This window comes from Tachyglossus aculeatus, chromosome 17 (genome assembly GCF_015852505.1).
Source record: "Tachyglossus aculeatus isolate mTacAcu1 chromosome 17, mTacAcu1.pri, whole genome shotgun sequence".
In the NCBI taxonomy this organism is placed as follows: Eukaryota; Metazoa; Chordata; class Mammalia; order Monotremata; family Tachyglossidae; genus Tachyglossus; species Tachyglossus aculeatus.
The window spans coordinates 7,766,497-7,786,276 of record NC_052082.1 but is presented as its reverse complement, the minus strand read 5'-3'; the positions used below and the strand labels follow the sequence as shown (position 1 = coordinate 7,786,276).

At 47.5% G+C, this 19,780-nt stretch overlaps 1 protein-coding gene across 1 annotated transcript in view; it reads left to right on the top strand.

Moving 5' to 3' along the window:
* Positions 1-229: 229 nt before the first annotated feature.
* The window catches only part of LOC119939610 (UDP-glucuronosyltransferase 2A1-like), a 123,617-nt gene continuing 104,066 nt past the window's right edge, over positions 230-19,780 (top strand). Inside the window, exons 1-2 of the mRNA XM_038759733.1 lie at positions 230-321; positions 5,185-6,058. Coding sequence (XP_038615661.1) covers positions 5,341-6,058 — 718 coding nt within the window. The 5' untranslated portion in view covers positions 230-321; positions 5,185-5,340. The remainder of the gene's footprint in view (positions 322-5,184; positions 6,059-19,780) is intronic.

Below are 19,780 nucleotides of genomic sequence, written 5' to 3'. Positions count from 1 at the left end.
AGGCAGGTCTGGGAGTGAGCCAGCCATCATGTAACGTGAGATTATCCTTCCTTTCTTCTCACTCCTACTTCCCTCTCTCTTTTATCCCCAAGTGGATTTTGAGGAGCCCCTGGTTCTGGATAGGCAGAGTTAGTGGCTCACTGTTCCTTGGTGATTGGTCACTGGAGAGCATTATCTGCACATTGGGCACTGCTTCCTGCGTGAGCCCAAGCTCTAAGCACTTCTGTCCCCGGGGCCACCGGGGCTCACGGGATCCCTCTGCCCATGGCAAAGAAATTGCTCCGTCTGATTCCCTCCTCTCCTCTGTTGCAAAATTATCAGGTAAATCTGATCTGATTTTTCAAAGTGATGCCAAGGAGCACAGGAGGATGGGGGGAGGAGGATATGGGGAGGAGGGCCAGAGGGAGGACTCAGACACATTCTGTCATGCGTTAAGTTGGAAATTTGGGTTTTGCCAGAAGTTGGATTTTCACCCGCGATTAGGTCCCACAGACTTTCAATGGAAGCCAGATTTTGAATAAGGAACTTGAGGCATTAAATAGCATGGGAAACGACTGAGGCTTTTCTAGTTGGCCCGAATGCTCTGGAGGATGCTTGGATCCTGTTCCCATGGAGGCAGAGCAGGTGATGGGGTTGAATTGTCCATGGAATCTCTTTCACGTGAGGTTCACCTGCCAAAGCAATATGGAGGGCTCGTCTACTCTCTGAGGGATGCAGGCCAATCCTAAATGACCCTGTGTCTGTGGTTCAGAGTGCCCTGGATAAAGGGGTGTCGTCCCAAATGGGAGAGAAAATCAATCAATCAATCAATTAATCAATCAATTGTATTTACCGAGCACTTACTGTGGGTAGAGTACCCTACTATGCACTTGGTGGAGTACAATATAACAGAGTTGGTAGACAGGTCCCCTGCCCACAACGAGCTTCCAGTCTAGAGTAAACATGGACTAAAGGTAGATTCAGGGGCACAAAATCTGGATGCATTTTAGCATTTAGAGAAACAGCATGACCTAGTGGAAAGATCACCTGGGAGTCAGAGGACCTGGGCTCTAATCCCAGCTTGATTGCTGTGTGACCTTGGGCAAATCACTTAACTTCTCTGTGCCTCAGTTCTCCTGTTCTCCCTCCTACTTAGACTTTGAGCCCCACGTGGGACAGGGACTGTGTTCAACCTAATTAACTTGTATCTACCCCAACTGTTAAAACACTGTTTGACACATAGTAAAGACTGAAAAATATCATAAAAATTATTATTGCTTCTTAAAAGCAGAAAACCCTTAACCTTTTAGATACAGTTGCCTTTGAATTTACCACAGCCTGTCACCATCTTCTATACACTGTTAATTCACATTGATAACATCTCTTGGTTGATTATTATTTTTAACAAAAAATGAATATTTTATAAAGTATAGGATAATTTATTTTTGGTGTACTTCTAAGGTCTTTTTCCTCCCCCATGAAGTTCGTCACAGAGCAGGGTTTAAAATTGCCTTGTGTGAGTCTCTGATGAAAGTCAATCAATCAATAGTATTTACTGAGCATTCTCTTAGTGTGCAGAGAGCACTGTACTAAGTGATTTGGAGAGTACAATAGCTTACAGTCTAGTGGGGGAGACGGATGTTAATATAAGTACATTATGGATATGGACATCTGTGCTATGGGGCTGAGGGTGGGGTGAAGAAATAGTGCAAATATAAGTGCAAGGGAGACACAGAAGTGTGAGGGAGAAGGGAAAATGAGGGCTTAGGCTTCTTGGAGGAGATGTGATTTTAATAAGGCATAGGAGTGGGGGAAAGTGGAGGTCTGTCAGATATGAAGGCTTGGAGGAACCAAAGCTTCATTATATTGTATTCATGTTCCCTCACATTTCCTTCCGGGTCATCAAAGAGCTACAGAAGATTTCAAAGGCCTCCAGGAGGCCTTCCCCGTTTGAGCCCCCTTTTTCCTCTCCTCCTTCCCCTCCCCACAGCACTTATATATATTTGTACAGATTTATTACTCTATTTTACTTGTACATACTTACTACTCTATTTATTTACTTAATGATGTGCATACAGCTATAATTCTATTTATTCTGATGATTTTGACACCTATCTTCTTATTTTGCTTTGTTGTCTGTCTCCCCCTTCTAGACTGTGAGCCCATTGTTGGGTAGGGACCATCTCGCTATATGTTGCCGACTTGTACTTCCCAAGCGCTTAGTACAGTGCTCTGCACACAGTAAGCGCTCAATAAATACGATTGAAGGAATGAATTTCTTAAACTGAGACTCACCACGTTTGGTTCAGTGAATGCAGGGAGGATTTTCCTTGTTGTAAACCTGTGAGCCCCATGTGGGACAGGGGACTGTGTTCATTCTGATTACCCCCATGTTTAGAACAATGCTGGGCATATAGTAAGTTCCTAATAAATGCTAATATTATTACTATTACTACTACAAAATAATCAGGTAGGACACAATCCCTGCCCCATATGACAAATACTGATGTCCCATTTTACAGATGAGGAAACTGAGGCATAGAGAAGTTCAGTGACTTATCCAAGGTCACAGAGTGGGCAAGTGGCAGAGGAAGGATTAGAACCCAGGTCTTCTGATTCCCAGGCCTGTGCTCTTCCCGCTAGGCCATGTTGCTTGCCGTGTTGCTTCTCCAATCTTTATAACAGCCCAATCCTGAGGTCAGTTAAGAAATCCAAAAGCCATACACTCTGGAAATATTAGTAATAATAATAATAATAGTGATGGCATTTGTTAAGCACTTACTATGTGCAAAGCACTGTTCTAAGTTCTGGGGGGGATACAAGGTGATCAGGTTGTCCCACGTGGGGCTCACAGTCTTAATCCCTATTTTACAGAGGAGGTAACTGAGGCTCAGAGAAGTTAAGTGACTTGCCCAAGGTCACACAGCAGACATGTGGTGGAGCTGGGATTAGTACCCATGACCTCTGACTCCCAAGACCGTGCTCTTTCCACTGAGCCACGCTCTCTGGCCTGTCCAGTTTACTAGATGGTAAGATCCTTAAGGGAAGGAATTGTATCTACCAACTCACTTGTATTATAATCAATCTGTGTGCAGAGCACTGTACTAAATACTTTGGAGAGTACAGTAAAACAGAGTAAGTTGACACGTTTCCTGCCAAATAGGAGTTTACAGTCTACAGAGGAAAACAGATTTTAAAATAAATAAATTATGGGTATGTTCATAAGTGCTGTGGGGCTGATGGTAGGATGAATATCAAGCGCTTAAAGGGTACAGATTCAGGATTACTCTCCCAAGCATCTAGCACAATGCACTGCACAGAGTAAGTGCTCCATAACGACCATCAATTGATTGATTCGGTCTCTAAGAATGACTCAGTGACAAACTGAAAGAAGAATCATCCTATTTATGCCTATTCTTTTCTCTGCTTGCCACTGGAGCATTGAATTTCCCCCTTCCACGGTGTCAGTAATCCTGTCCAATTTAATATCACCTCAAAATTGAATGAACACCTTGCCCAGGAAACAATATTCAACATGTCTGTCCCAGCTGAGGCTGAGGCTGTGCCACATAATTTCCCGTACTCCAATTGCGTTGACCCCGATGATGGCATGGTTTGTCGATGAGACTAATATGACTGGGATAAGGTCAGAGGTCTTTCTTGTTTCTGGCTTGATTACATTTACTGTTTCTGTGACCCATCAATTTATCATGTAAAGAATGTACCCTATAATTCAGCGTGGCTCAGTGGAAAGAGCCTGGGATTGGGAGCCAGAGATCACGGGTTCTAATCCCGGCTCCGCCACTTATCAGCTGTGTGACTTGGGGCAAGTCATTTCACTTCTCTGGGCCTCAGTTCCCTCATCTGTAAAATGGGGATTAAGACTGTGAGCCCCTCGTGGGACAACCTGATCACCCCGTATCCCCCCCCAGTGCTTAGAACAGTGCTTCACACATAGTAAGCACTTAACAAATGCCATCCTCATTATTATTATTATTTGAGGTACTTCATTATGAAACAAGATTTCCCAAATAATTGAGATTCCTCAATGGCATAATGACTTTTCTTTTTTCCCCACTTTTTGAATATTTCAAATTTGAGCAATAAAACTGTGCCCTTACTGATCATTGACATGGTCAGTGATCCTAGACTGGAGTTCTAATTCCAGACTGTAAGCTCTCTGTGGGCAGGGAACGTATCTAGCAACAGTATGGTATTATACTCACCCAAGCACTTAGTACAGTGCTCTGCATGCAGTAAGCACTCAATAAGTAGGATTGATTGTTTGATTAATTCTAGATACTTGACTGAGACTTTGGAGGAAAGGACTCAGAACTAAAGGTTTTACTAAAGGCTAGTCCTCTGTTGGCTGCCAAGAACTGGTCGAGTGTGGATGATTCCCCACAAACCCTCACCTCTATTGAAAAGTGTTCACTACTGGAGAAGCAGCATGGCTCAGTGGAAAGAGCCCGGGCTTTGGAGTCAGAGGTCATGGGTTCAAATCCCAGCTCCACCAACTGTCAGCTGTGTGACTTTGGGCAAATCACTTCACTTCTCTGTGCCTCAGTTACCTCATCTGTAAAATGGGGATTAAGACTGTGAGCCCCACGTGGGACAACCTGATCACCTTGTAACCTCCCCAGCGCTTTGAACAGTGCTTTGCACATAATAAGAGCTTAGCAAATGCCATTGCTATTATTGAAAACCAATTCAAGCACATATCCTAGTGACAATGGGTAGTGGATTTCACCACCAGTGGTGTCACACATGTGACACACACATCACTATCTATAAAATTAGCTAAAGTCTTGCCCATCGAATCCAAAGTTTTATTAAGGGTAAAGATGATCCAGATTATGGCTTAAACTTAGAGAAGCAGGGTGGCTCAGTGGAAAGAGCATGGGCTTTGGAGTCAGAGGTCATGGGTTCAAATCCCGGCTCCACCAATTGTCAGCTGTGTGACTTTGGGCAAGTCACTTAACTTCTCGGAGCCTCAGTTCCCTCATCTGTAAAATGGGGATTAAGACTGTGAGCGCCCCATGGGACAACCTGATCACCTTATATCCTCCCAAGCACTTAGAACAGTGCTTTGCACATAGTAAGCACTCAATGAATGCCATTATTATTATTATTAAACTCACAACAGTGATAAAAACAAGTATGGTTAGCATCCCATTTTCATTTTTTGTCTTCTTTTTAATCTAGAGAACTAAGGCCTGCAAGCACTGAATAAACACATTACCTTCTTCGAGAAAAACTAACAAACCACAGTTCACCAAGTGCCCCCGCCTAAGATCGTTGTGAAAATCCCTTTGGTCTGTAGCAGGAGAGCCTGAGGGGGTTTTCACAAGAAGTGACACGATGTCAGAGAAGCGTGTTCAGCTACTGGTTCTTCACATGACTCTTGTAGGCTCGGTCCTCTGTGGGAACGTGCTGATTTGGCCCACTGAGGGAAGCCACTGGCTGAATATTAAGATCATTCTAGAAGAGCTGATTCAGAGGAACCATACTGTCACAGTGCTAGTTTCCTCCGCTCCCCTCTTCATCAACTCCAGCACCGACTCCGCCATAAAATTTGAGCTGTACCCCGTGCCCTTTGGCAAGCACGAAATAGATTCCTTGATCCATGATATGATCATGCTGTGGCTGAACCACAGGCCCACCTCCTTGACGCTTTGGAGGTTCTACAAGGAGCTGGGAAAACTGTGTGAAAGCTTCTTTAAGATCAATATGCAGATCTGTGACGGAGTGCTAGCCAACCAGCAGCTGCTGGCCAAACTGAGGAAGGGGCGCTTTGACGTGTTAGTGTCGGACCCCGTCACTATCTGCGGGGACCTGATTGCTTTGAACTTGGGGATCCCGTTTCTGTTCACCCTGCGATTCACCCCGGCCTCAACCGTCGAGAGACACTGCGGGAAAATCCCCTCTCCTGCCTCCTATGTGCCTGCGGCTCTGTCAGAACTCACCGACCGCATGCCCTTCGGGGAAAGGGTGAAAAACGTTTTATCGTACCCTCTGCAAGACTATATCTTCCAGTCCTACTGGGGAGAGTGGGATTCCTACTACAGCAAAATCCTGGGTGAGTCTGATGATCTCTTTTTGCGTTTCTCATCCCATTTAATGTCTCATATCCAAGATTGGAGGGTTACACCTTGAACCGGAAAGAGTTTTCTCACTGAGAAGGTCGATGGAGTAGGACGAAGGTTTAGCACTTTGCTTCTTTCAGGAATTAGTCTGGGAGATGGGTGAGGAGATCAGGTTGAAAATAATCAGCGGGGTTTTCTTTTCAAGAAGCCCAAGGCTCTGCTGAGCCTGAGCTTGGGGCTTGTGAGAAACCAGATAAGGCTACTGGAGAGGTCAAAGAAAGGTTCAGTATCCAGCATCTATCCTTTGGACTCCCTTTTGCTCGGTCTTGGGTTAATCTGCGAGGGCGGAGGACGGTTCGAAACCGGCTTCAGAAACTGGGCCCTTCTGAAGGTGGGGAGAAATGGGCTTCCTCTGGTCACCTACTGAATGACATCATAATGGTACAATGCATGCATTTCATGAGATACACGATGCAACCTGATGACGTCATGCACATTTCCACCTAAGCCCTGTGCCTTTCCTGGGGTCCCCCAGGACTCCCTAATCCTTCCAGAGTCATTCCTTTACCCTCCCAGCTCTCTGTTAACACGGGCAATACCAATAACTGTGACAACTCCCTCTCCTCCCTCATCCTTCTGCATCGTCTGCACACTTGGATCTGTCCCCTTTAAGCACTTGATATCCACCCGACCCTCAGCTTGTCAACATTTACGTGCCGATCTATAATTTATTGATTTATATCAATGCCTGTCTCCCCCTCTAGTCTGTAAGCTCACTGTGAGCAGGGAACATATCTACCAACTCTGCTGTGTTGTACTCTCCCAAGTGCCTAGTAGAGTGCTCTGAGCATGCATTCAATGAATACCATTGATTGATGGATTGATTGATTGACTAAATATTCGTTAAACACTTCGGGTCAAACGTCATGCTAAGCAGTAGGGTAGAGACCAGATAATCAGGGCTTACAGGGGCTGCTTCTAGCTTGGGAAGAACAAGACTAGCACTGCCAGCCTTTCAACCTTCTCTGCCCCTCAGCAGCCCTTCGGATATTGTGCCTTTAATTATGGTATTTGTTAAATGCTTACTCTGTCACCACCACTTACTGATCTCTGTCCCACATGGGGTTAAGAAGAAGAGAGAACAGGTATTTTATTCCCACTTTGTAGATGAGGAAACTGAAGCACAAGGAAGCGACTTGCCCAAGGTCATGTGGTCTGCTGTGTGACCTTGTCTGCTGTGGCCTTGACTGCCACCTATCTGCTGTGTGACCTTGGGTAAGTCACTTCACTTCCCTGGGCCCTAGTTACCTCATCTGTAAAATGGGGATTAAGAATGAGCCCCTTGTGGGACAGGGACTATGTCCAACCTGATTAACTTCTCTCCACTCCGGCACTTAGTAGAGTACACTTAACAAATACCATTAAAAAAAAAAAAGTGGTGGAGCTGGGATTAAAATCCAGGTCAACCAACTCCCAAGGCCTGTGCTCTTTCTATTAGGCCATGCTGCTTCTGAAATCACTCTTGGGAAAGGGAAATGGGAGGGGGCAGGGAGAATTTTGTGTGTTGGCTAGAAAGGGTCATGGGGTTGGGTAGTTGGAGAGGAAGGGGAATCAGTGGATGAGCTAAGGGACCAGAGCATATTTTCATAGCCAAATAGACTTGAATCCTCTCTGCACGGCTGAATGTTATAAGTACCAAGTGGGATGATTCCCCAGAGATGTTTGCTGCAGGCACTGCAGCCCACAGAACTCTGCTGATAACACTCCAAATCTCACAGTTTTGCTCCTCCCAGTGGCTAAATACCCCAGGTTTTCCCAGTTTCCCGTAACCTGGATACTTGGCACCAGTACCAAAATGAGGCAGCTCAAATAGACCCAGATGACATTTATGTAATGCCCTCCTCCATCACTCTGTGGCACTTTTTACTGGGACCTGGGTTTTTTTTTTTTAAATTTATTTAGTGTATTTGTTATGTGCTTTCTATATGCCAAGCACTGATCTAAGGGCTGAGGTTGATACAAGTTAATTAGGTTGGACACAGTCCCTGACCCACATGGGACTCACAGTCTGAGGGAGAACAGGCTATGAAGCCCCATTTTAGAGTTGAGGAAACTGAGGAACGGAGAATCAATCAATCAATCAATCAATCAATCAATCGTATTTATTGAGCGCTTACTATGTGCAGAGCACTGTACTAAGCGCTTGGGAAATACAAATTGGCAACACATAGAGACAGTCCCTACCCAACAGTGGGCTCACAGTCTAAAAGGGGGAGACAGAGAACAGAACCAAACATACCAACAAAATAAAATAAATAGGATAGAAATGTACAAGTAAAATAAATAAATAAATAAATAGAGTAATAAATATGTACAACCATATATACATATATACAGGTGCTGTGGGGAAGGGAAGGAGGTAAGATGGGGGGATGGAGAGGGGGACGAGGGGGAGAGGAAGGAAGGGGCTCAGTCTGGGAAGGCCTCCTGGAGGAGGTAAGCTCTCAGCAGGACCTTGAAGGGAGGAAGAGAGCTAGCTTGGTGGAGGGGCAGAGGGAGGGCATTCCAAGGCCCGGGGGATGACGTGGGCCGGGGGTCGACGGCGGGACAGGCGAGAACGAGGTACAGTGAGGAGATTAGCGGTGGAGGAGCGGAGGTTGCGGGCTGGGCAGTAGAAGGAGAGAAGGGAGGTGAGGTAGGAGGGGGCGAGGGGATGGAGAGCCTTGAAGCCCAGGGTGAGGAGTTTCTGCCTGATGCGCAGATTGATTGGGAGCCACTGGAGGTTTTTGAGGAGGGGAGTAATATGCCCAGAGCGTTTCTGGACAAAGATAATCCGGGCAGCAGCATGAAGTATGGATTGAAGTGGAGAGAGACATGAGGATGGGAGATCAGAGAGAAGGCTGGTGCAGTAGTCCAGACGGGATAGGATGAGAGCTTGAATGAGCAGGGTAGCAGTTTGGATGGAGAGGAAAGGGCGGATCTTGGCAATGTTGCGGAGCTGAGACCGGCAGGTTTTGGTGATGGCTTGGATGTGAGGGGTGAATGATAGAGCGGAGGAGGATGACACCAAGGTTGCGGGCTTGTGAGACGGGAAGGATGGTAGTGCCGTCAACAGAGATGGGAAAGTCAGGGAGAGGACAAGGTTTGGGAGGGAAGACAAGGAGCTCAGTCTTCGACATGTTGAGCTTTAGGTGGCGGGCGGACATCCAGATGGAGATGTCCTGAGGGCAGGAGGAGATGCGAGCCTGGAGGGAGGGGGAGAGAGCAGGGGCAGAGATGTAGATGGAGAAGTTAAGTGAGTTGCCCAAGATCACGTGGCAGGCACGTGGCAGAGCTGGGAACCCAAGTCCTCTGATTCCCAGGCTCTATCCACTAGGCCACATTGCTACTCATTTGAGTTCATTCATTCAATCGTATTTATTGAGCGCTTACTGAGAAGCAGCGTGGCTCAGTGGGAAGAGCCCGGGCTTTGGAGCCAGAGGTCACGGGTTCAAATCCCGGCTCTGCCAACTATCAGCTGTGCGACTTTGGGCAAGTTGCTTTACTTCTCTGGGCCTCAGTTCCCTCATCTGGAAAATGAGGATTAAGACTGTGAGCCCCCTGTGGCACAACCTGACCACCTTGTAACCTCCCCGGCGCTTAGAACAGTGCTTTGCACATAGTAAGCACTTAAAAAATGCCATCATTATTATTATTACTGTGTGCAGAGCACTGTACCATTTGGGGTTTCACAAAAGGCAGAATATCCAGCTCGGGGGTAGGTGGGTCTCTTTGGCATGGGAGCAGAGACTCCCATTAGTGAATCATAACTTATATTGAGCAAATTCATGAAGCCAAACTCAAGTTACCTGTACTAGGTACCATTACAGGCAGTATATTTAGAAGAGATAAAGGAGAAGGTGGGAGGAACGGGTTGAAGTGGGGAGGTCGGTCATCACAGGTGGCAAATCTCTTGTGAACCATAGCAAGGACATGGGTTAATTATCAAAAATTCCCACATATGTGTCAGGAATATCTGACCAGTCAAAAGGGTGGCCTAGCGGAAAGAGCATGGAACTCAGAGTCAGGTTCTCATCCCAGCTCTGCCTCTGACCTGCTGTGTGAGTTTGGGCAAGTCGCTTAACCTCTCTGGGCTTCATCTGTCAAGAAGCACGATAATACCCCTTCCTTCTTACCTCACAACAGTATTCTGAGGTTAAAATCAGAAAACTGGTGGAAAAACTCTTTGGAAAAATAAAATCACTCTATAAAAAACAAGGCATTACTATTTTTGATTATATTGTTTTCCCCTGTCCCCGAGTGGCAAAGGATTCTGAGAGAGAGCCATCCCTGTGGCTGGTTCACTCTGGCTGTGATGGCCAGCACCTCTGATCCCGCCCCGCCCCAGCTGACGGCACTGTGTGACCTCTTCCTGATGCTATTCTCACAGCTCCCCACTTATTTGTGGGGGTCCTTTGGAGACTATCCCAAGAACAAGAAGCTTCGTCCATTTCACTCTCTTCTCTGTGTCCCATCTAGCCTCAAGACCAATGCTCAGCATAGAGTAGGTGCTCAATCAATGCTGTGGATCCGATCTTGGCATTGATTCTGGAATTGATTTGGAGATTAAGGGGCCCCAGTTAGCCAATAAAGATCAGCTGTATAATAAGACAATCTGAAACCTCTTTCAGTGAAGCTTAAAAAATTCAGGACTAAACCAAAGAATGGGAAAAGTTCCAAGTTCCCTGCCATCTATGAAATGTAAATAACTTTTGAAATCAGAGTCCTTGCTGCACTCCCAGACCATGAAAAGCTAAACTTCTTTTTTGTTACAATTGTTTACCCGTTTTCCTGTACCCAAACATTGGCTAATAATCCATTTCCCAAATATGGGAAGCAGTGGAACATAGTAGTGCCTGGGAGTCAGAGGACCTGGGTTCTAATCCTAGCTCTGCCACCTACCAGCTGTGTGACCTTGGGCAAGTCACTTCACTTCTCTGAGCCTCAATTCCCTCATCTGTGAAATGGGAATTCAATACCTGTTCTCTCTCTGACATAGACTGTGAGCCCTATGTGGGATCTGATGATCCTGTATCTACCCCAGCGCTTACAATGCTTGACATCTACTAAGTGCTTAACAAATATTACAACAAAATATCACAATGGTAATGATGATAATCCACCCATCCTGTACTTTGTCAGCACAGGAGTTTTGCCCACAGGAGTTTTGTCTGGAAGTGCTGGGGGGGAAAAAAGATTCATTTGATCCTGGCCCCTACTTCCAGAAGGCAACACACGCATAGCTCGACACTGAAAGCTCATACTTTAGTGGGGCAGGCATGTATCACTTTTCAGCCCATGAGCACACAGGTCCAATCGTTCATGGTGAGTTCACAGGCTGTTTCCCGCCCAGGAGGTGTTCTCTTTTGTGCCCTGGGAGAGTTGAGAAGAGGAGAAATGATTCCCAAGAATCTAATATCACCGGTGGAGCCCTGTGAGAACATCTAAGTGGCTTGGGTGGAGAGAGAAAACCAGCCAGGGAGAACCACAAGGTGGTTACAAAATGGACCATAAAGAACGTTTAAATCGAGAGGATGGAGATTAACCCACGATCACAGGCAGGGATCATGTCCAACAGGTGCTCCTGAAAGCAGGTGGTGTCTGAACTTCTGCGGAGAGAACGCCACAGTCGTTCCCATTCAGAGAGGGTCCGGCTTCCCAAACACCGCTCGCGCTTGGCCAGTGTGGCTCCTCCACCGCTAATCTCCTTACTGTACCTCGTTCTCGCCTGTCCCGCCGTCGACCCCCGGCCCACGTCATCCCCCGGGCCTGGAATGCCCTCCCTCTGCCCCTCCGCCAAGCTAGCTCTCTTCCTCCCTTCAAGGCCCTGCTGAGAGCTCACCTCCTCCAGGAGGCCTTCCCAGACTGAGCCCCTTCCCTCCTCTCCCCCTCGTCCCCCTCTCCATCCCCCATCTTACCTCCTTCCCTTCCCCACAGCACCTGTATATATGTATATATGGTTGTACATATTTATTACTCTATTTATTTATTTATTTATTTATTTTACTTGTACATTTCTATCCTATTTATTTCATTTTGTTGGTATGTTTGGTTCTGTTCTCTGTCTCCCCCTTTTAGACTGTGAGCCCACTGTTGGGTAGGGACTGTCTCTATGTGTTGCCAATTTGTACTTCCCAAGCGCTTAGTACAGTGCTCTGCACATAGTAAGCGCTCAATAAATACGATTGATTGATTGATTGATTGATTGGAAGTAACGGATGTGCATCCTTTACATTTCCCAGGTAACACGTTGTACTGTAGTGACTCCATGTGGAAACGTTTCTGGAAATTTACAGAAGGCGCCACTGGAGGGGGAGGGCACTTGAGCCTTGAGAGGGAGATCAAAGACTCTGTCTTGGTCACACGAATCCATTTAGGACTGTAGTGTCCTCTAGAGAAGCAGCGCGGTTCAGTGGAAAGAGCACGGGCTTGGGAGTCAGAGGTCATGGGTTCAAATCCCGGCTCCGCCGCTTGTCAGCTGTGTGACTTTGGGCAAGTCTCTTCACTTCTCTGGGCCTCAGTTACCGCATCTGTAAAATGGGGATGAAGACTGTGAACCCCCCGTGGGACAACCTGATCACCTTGTATCCTCCCCAGCGCTTAGAACAGTGCTTGGCACATAGTAAGTGCTTAACAAATGTCATCATCATTATTATTATTATTAGACTGAAAGCTTCTCCTCTAGACTGAAAGCTCCTCCTTTAGACTGTAAGTTCCCTAGAACGTAAGCTCCTCCTCTAGAACAAAAGCTCCTCTTCTAGGCTGTAAACTCCTCCTGTAGAATGTAAGCCTCTCCTCTAGACTTCAAGCTCCTCCTCTAGAATGAAAGCTCCTCTTCTAAACTAAAAGCTCCTCCCTGTAGAATATAAGCTCCTCGTCTTAGATTGCAAGCTCATTGTGGGCCAGGACATGTCTACCAACTATAGGTAGCTATAGGTATGAGAAGCAGTGTGGCTCAGTAGAAGGAGCCCGGGCTTTGGAGTCAGAGGTTGTGGGTTCAAATCCCAGCTCTGCCACTTGTCAGCTGTGTGACTTTGGGGAAGTCACTCCACTTCTCTGGGCCTCAGTTACCTCATCTGTAAAAATGAGGATTAAAACTGTGAGCCTCCCGTGGGAAAACCTGATCACCTTGTAACCTCCCCAGCGCTTAGAACAGTACTTTGCACATAGTAAGCACTTAACAAGTACCATTATTATTATTATTATTATTAACTATATTATATTGTACTTTCCCAAGCGCTCAGTACAGTGCTGTACACACTGTAAACCCTTAACAAATACCATTGATTGATTGATTGGTGATGCCACCGCTGCTCCAGATTCTGCCTGCCTCTCTTCTATACTCTTTCTCCCCCTTTTCTTCTGCTTTTTCCTCCTCCTCCTCCTTTTCCTTCTCCTTCTCCTTCTCCTCTTCCCCTCCCCTTCCTCCTCTTCCTCATTCATTCAATTCATTCAATCATATTTATTGAGGGCTTACTCTGTACAGAGCACTGTACTGAGCACTTGAGAAGTACAAGTTGGCAACATATATTCATTCATTCAATCGTACTTATTGAGCACTTACTGTGTGCAGAGCACTGTACTAAGCGCTTGGGAAGTACAAGTTGGCAACATAGAGAGACGGTCCCTACCCAACAGCGGGCTCACAGTCTAGAAGGGGGAGAGAGACAATAAAACAAATCATATTAACAAAATAAAATAAATAGAATAAATATGTACAAGTAAAATAGAGTAATAAATATGTACAAACATATATACATCTATATATCCATCTATATATACATATATATTTTCCTCCTCCCCTTCTTTCTCTGCCTTTTCTTCCTCACTCTGTTCCTCACCTCGAAACCCCATTCCTCCTCCCCTTCTTTCTCCGCCTTTTCTTCCTCACTCTGTTCCTCGCCTCGAAACCCCCTGGAAAGTTCCCAAAGTGCACTCATCATCATTATCATCAATCGTATTTATTGAGCGCTTAGAAGCGTCCTGTGAGCTTTCCTTAATAATTTGGTACGCCTTCTCCTCGACTTCTCTCGGGTGCCCTCACTCACCTGATTTTCCCCTTCCCTGAATTTCTCCTCCCAGATCTCCAGGGGGATAAATCAGGAGATAGATCAGGGGGATTTGACATCTTGATCTATTCCATTCTGACCCAGTAACATATATTTTCTCTTTACTTATGCACATTGAGTTATTTAGTTTGATTACTCTGTAAACACCTCTAAACCTGCCCCTCCCTTAGAGTGTAAGCTCCTCGTGGGCAGGGAAGGTGTCATTTACTTGTTTAGTATTTCCCAAGTGTCTTTTAGACTGTGAGCCCACTGTTGGGTAGGGACTGTCTCTATATGTTGCCATTTTATACTTCCCAAGCACTTAATACAGTGCTCTGCACACAGTAAGCGCTCAATAAATATGATTGATGATGTTATAGTGAACTGCAGTGGGCACTCAATAAAGCATCACTAAGCACTGGGATATATGCAATATATTCAGGTCAGAACCAGTTCCTGTCCTACATGGGGTTCAAAGTCTAGGGTAGAGGGAATACAGCCATTTATGAGCTTTGCACATAGTAAGCGCTTAATAAATGCCATTATTATTATTATTATTATTATTTAATCCTCACTTTACAAATCAGTAAAATGAGACACAGAGAGTTAAGTGTCTTAAGTGAGAAGCAGCATAGCCTAGTGGAAAGAACATGAGCCTGGGAGCCTGAAGACCTGGGTTCTAATCCCAGCTCTGCCACTTGGCTGCAGTGTGACCTTGGGCAAGTCACTCAACTTCTCTGTGCCTTAGTTTCCTTGTCTGTAAAATGGAGATACCTATTCTCCCTCCCTCCTACTTGGCCTGTGAGCCCTTCGAGGGATGAGGATTGTGTCTGGACGTGCTTTTCTTGTAGCCACCCCAATGATTAGTACAGTGCTCAGCATGAAGAAAGTGCTTAACAAATGCCACCACCATCGCTATTATGCAAAGGTCGTGTGTCAGTTGTCCGATTTAGCTGGCAGCCCCGGAGACTAGTCAAGACAGAGAAGTCAGAGAAGCAGCGTGGCTTAGTGGAAAGAGCACGGGCTTGGGAATCAGAAGTCATGGGTTCTAATCCTGGCTCTGCCACTTACCAGCTGTGTGACTTTGGGCAAGTCACTTCACTTCTCTGTGCCTCAGTTACCTCATCTGTAAAATGGGGATTAAGACTGGGAGCCCCATGTGGGACAAGCTGATCACCTTGAATCCTCCAGAACAGTGCTTGGCACATAGTAAGCACTTAATAAATGCCATTATTATTATTATTATTGCTATTATTGTTAAGCCCAGATATCCCTTCCTTCCCATCCTCTTATGGTACTTATTAAGTGCTTACTCTGCACCAGGCACTGTACTAACCACTGGGGTAGATGTGAGCTAATCAGATTGGACACAGTCCCTGTCCCACATGGGGCTCACAGTCTTCATTCCCATTTTACAGCTGAGGAAACTGAGGCCAGGGAAGAAAATTGACTTGCCTAAGGTCACGCAGCAGACAAGCGGCCGAGCAGGGACTAGAACCCAGATCCTTCTGACTTCCAGTCTCTTTCTCTATCCACTAGGCCACACAGCTTCCCATGGGCCAGTGCTCCCAAATCCCCACCTCAGCAGGGAAAGGCCCTCGGTGGTCCCCCAGGCCGGCACAGGGGGGCCGGGGACCCCTGGGTTCCAGAGGGGTCCAGAGGAGTCCAGAGGAGTCCAGCTGACTCTGCTTGGCCGAAGAGACGGCCCAGGTCCGTTCCACTCTGCCGTCTGCTCCTTTCCATCTTTTCCCTGACCGAGTTCCCTCATGCAATTTTAATCCCAGGTTCCAGTGTCACTGATCGGGCATGACGCCCGGGGAGCCTCCGGCTCCGCCGTTTGCATCCTCCTCGTCCTCATCCTCACCGCTCTGCTTGCTCAGTGGCAGCCCCGACTGTGCCAATGAGGAGGTTCGGGGGGCCGGGGCCGCTGGCCGTGGGGATGGCGGTGGTGGTCTCTCTGCTGGCCAGGGCCGTCCCCGGCGGGAGGGTGCTTGTCTGGCCGGCGGAATTCAGCCACTGGATGAGTCTGCGCCGCCTGAGCGAAGAGCTGGTCCACAGGGGCCACAGCCTGACGGTGCTGGTCCACTCGGCCTCCCTGTCGGCCAACGCCACGCCGACGGCCGGCCTGCGCTCTGAGTTCTTCGAGGTGGGGCTGACCGCCGAGGAGCAGCACGTGCTCTGGCAGAATTTTCTAGACTTCTGGGTGTCGGCCGAGCAACGCTCTCCCTTCTGGCAGTGGCCCGGGGCCTTGCGGGCCCTGTCCCGGGGGGCCCGGGACCTGCAAAGGCGGATCTGCGAGGGGGCCGTGGGCAACGAGCCTCTGGTGGAGAGGCTGAGGCAGGCCCGGTTCCAGGTGCTGCTGGCCGACCCTGTCCTCCCCTGCGGGGAGCTGTTGGCGGCCGTCCTGGGGGTCCCACTGGTGTTTAGCCTGAGGTTCTCGCCGGGTTTCGCCTTCCAGAGGCTCTGCGGGGGGGTCTCCGCGCCTCCCTCCTATGTCCCCGCCTGCACGTCCCGGCTGCCCGACCGCATGGCCTTCCTGGAGCGGGCGCAGAACCTCCTGCTCTACGTCCTGAACGACTTGACGCAGGTGCTGCTCTGGAAGGAGTGGGACGCCTACTACAGCCGGGTGCTGGGTGAGTCTCCCCCAGCCCCGTCCCCGGGGTTGGGAGCGGCCCGAGGCGGCTGGTCCGTGCGGAGGGCTTCGGGGAAGGCCTGGGCCTAGAGACACGGGGTAAATGAGGCTTGACGAGGAACACCTTCTTCATCCACTGCTTCGGTATCGAAGCAGCATGGTGCAGTAGATGGGTCAAGGTCCTGGGAATCAGAAGGTCATGGGTTCTAATCCCGGCTCCGTCACATACTAATAATAGTAATAACAATAATAATGGCATTTGTTAAGTGTTTACTTTGTGTGAAGCACTGTTCTAAGTGCTGGGGAGGATACAAGGTAATCAGGTTGTCCCACATGGGGCTCCCAGTCTTTATCCCCATTTTACAGATGAGGGAACTGAGGCTCAGAGAAGTTAAGTGATTTGCCCAAGGTCACACAGCAGACATTTGGCAGAGCTAGGATTAGAAACCATGACCTCTGATTCCCAAGCCCGGGCTCTTTCCACTGAGCGACAATCAATCAATCAATCGTATTTATTGAGCGCTTACTATGTGCAGAGCACTGTACTAAGCGCTTGGGAAGTACAAATTGGCAACACATAGAGACAGTCCCTACCCAACAGTGGGCTCACAGTCTAAAAGGGGGAGACAGAGAACAGAACCAAACATACCAACAAAATAAAATAAATAGGATAGAAATGTACAAGTAAAATAAATAATTAAATAAATAAATAGAGTAATAAATATGTACAACCATATATACATATATACAGGTGCTGTGGGGAAGGGAAGGAGGTAAGATGGGGGATGGAGAGGGGGACGAGGGGGAGAGGAAGGAAGGGGCTCAGTCTGGGATGGCCTCCTGGAGGAGGTGAGCTCTCAGCAGGGCCTTGAAGGGAGGAAGAGAGCTAGCTTGGCGGAGGGGCAGAGGGAGGGCATTCCAGGCCCGGGGGATGACGTGGGCCGGGGGTCGACGGCGGGACAGGCGAGAACGAGGTACAGTGAGGAGATTAGCGGTGGAGGAGCGGAGGGTGCGGGCTGGGCAGTAGAAGGAGAGAAGGGAGGTGAGGTAGGAGGGGGCGAGGTGATGGACAGCCTTGAAGCAGGTACTTGTCTGCTGAGTGGCCATGGGCAAGTCGCTTCACTTCTCTGGGTCTCAGTGACCTCATCTGGAAAACGGGGAGTAAGACTGTGAGCCCTATGTTAGACAGGGACTGTGTCCGAACCAGTATGCTTGAATCCAACCCCGTGCTTAGTACGGCCCCTGGCCCATGGTAAGTGCTTAACAAATACCATAATTATGAGCCCCGATTGACAGCAATGAAATAATAGCAATCAACATCACCATCATCATAATAGCAGCCACCATTTTCATTAAGTGCTTATTAAGTGTGGCCATATAACAAATAATAATAATAATAATAATAATACTGGCATTTGTTAAGCACTTACTATGTGTGAAGCACTGTTCTAAGCGCTGGGGGGGATACAAGGTGATCAGGTTGTCCCACGTGGGGCTCACAGTCTTAATCCCCATTTTAGAGATGAGGTAACTGAGGCCTAGAGAAGTTAAGTGACCTGCCCAAAGTCACACTGCTGACAAGTGGCGGAGGCGGGTTTAGAACCCATGACCTCTGACTCCCAAGCCCATGCTCTTTCCACTGAGCCACACTGCTTCGTGGTGCAGGGATGTATCCGATCTGATTCTGTTGCATCTCACCCAGTGTTTAGCATAGTACTGAGCAAATAATAATCATCATAATAATAATGATAATAATAATAATTCATTCAGTTGTATTTATTGAGCACATATTGTGGGCAGAGCACTGCATTTAGCCCTCAGGAGAGTATGATATATCAATAAACTGACCCACTCCCTATCCACAATGAGCTTACAGTCTAGAGGGGATAATAACAATTGTCATTTCATGTCTGTAATTTTATTTACTTGTATCGATGTCTGTCTCCCCCTCTCTAGACTGTGAACTCGTTGTGGTCAGGGAATGTGTCTGTTTACTGTACCAAGCACTTAGTACAGTGCTCTGCACACAGTAAGCACTCAATAAATACGATTGAATGAATGAATGAATTTTACAGAGGCCCAGAGAAGTGAAGTGACTTTCCCAGGGTCACACAGTAGATCTGTGTTGGAGCCAGGATTAGAACCCAGGTCCATCTGGCTCCCAGGCCCGGGCTGTAGCCACTAGCAGAGGGGATTTTCTGTGCCCTCTGGAGTTGCAGGCCTGAAAGCTGGTTCATTATTAACAGCAGAATACATCCTCCCTAAAGCTACCCCAGAAATCCCACTGTGATAACAAAACCAAAGAACTTTTTCACCCTCAGCTGACTAATTTAGCAAACTACACTCCCACAATTTGACCTCAGACCTTTCCCTCACTCCTTTCCCCCCGCCGCCCAAATGCCTAACCTGGAATCACGAAAGGAGTCAAGGTTCACAGGCCCAGCTGTGTGGTCTGTCCTCCCCTTTCATTCATTCATTCATTCAATCGTATTTATTGAGTGCTTACTGTGTGCAGAGCACTGAACTAAGCACTTGGGAAGTACAAGTTGGCAACATATAGAGACGGTCCCTACCCAGCAGTGGGCTCACGGTCTAGAAGGGGGAGACAGAGAACAAAACAAAACATATTAACAAAATAAAATAAATAGAATAAATATGTACAAGTAAAATAAATAAATAGAGTAATAAATACGTACAAACATATATACATATATACAGGTGCTGTGGGGAGGGGAAGGAGGTAAGGCTGTTCCAGGCAAACTCTCCCGTCCTCTTATCAACGCTCCTGCCCTCTAATCCTTTCCCTCCCTGTGTCCGATGGGAATAGCGATGAGGCATCCTGGAGCAAGGCTGGATCTGTCTCTCATAGACCATCTTCCTCCTCTGTTCTTTGGCTGCTTCTGGGCTCCTGGCAGGCTGGCTATGGGGCACAGGCTGAGCTGCCAGCTCTTCTGGAGGCAGATGGCAAGCAGGCCAACTCCCTGAGGTTCAGGATG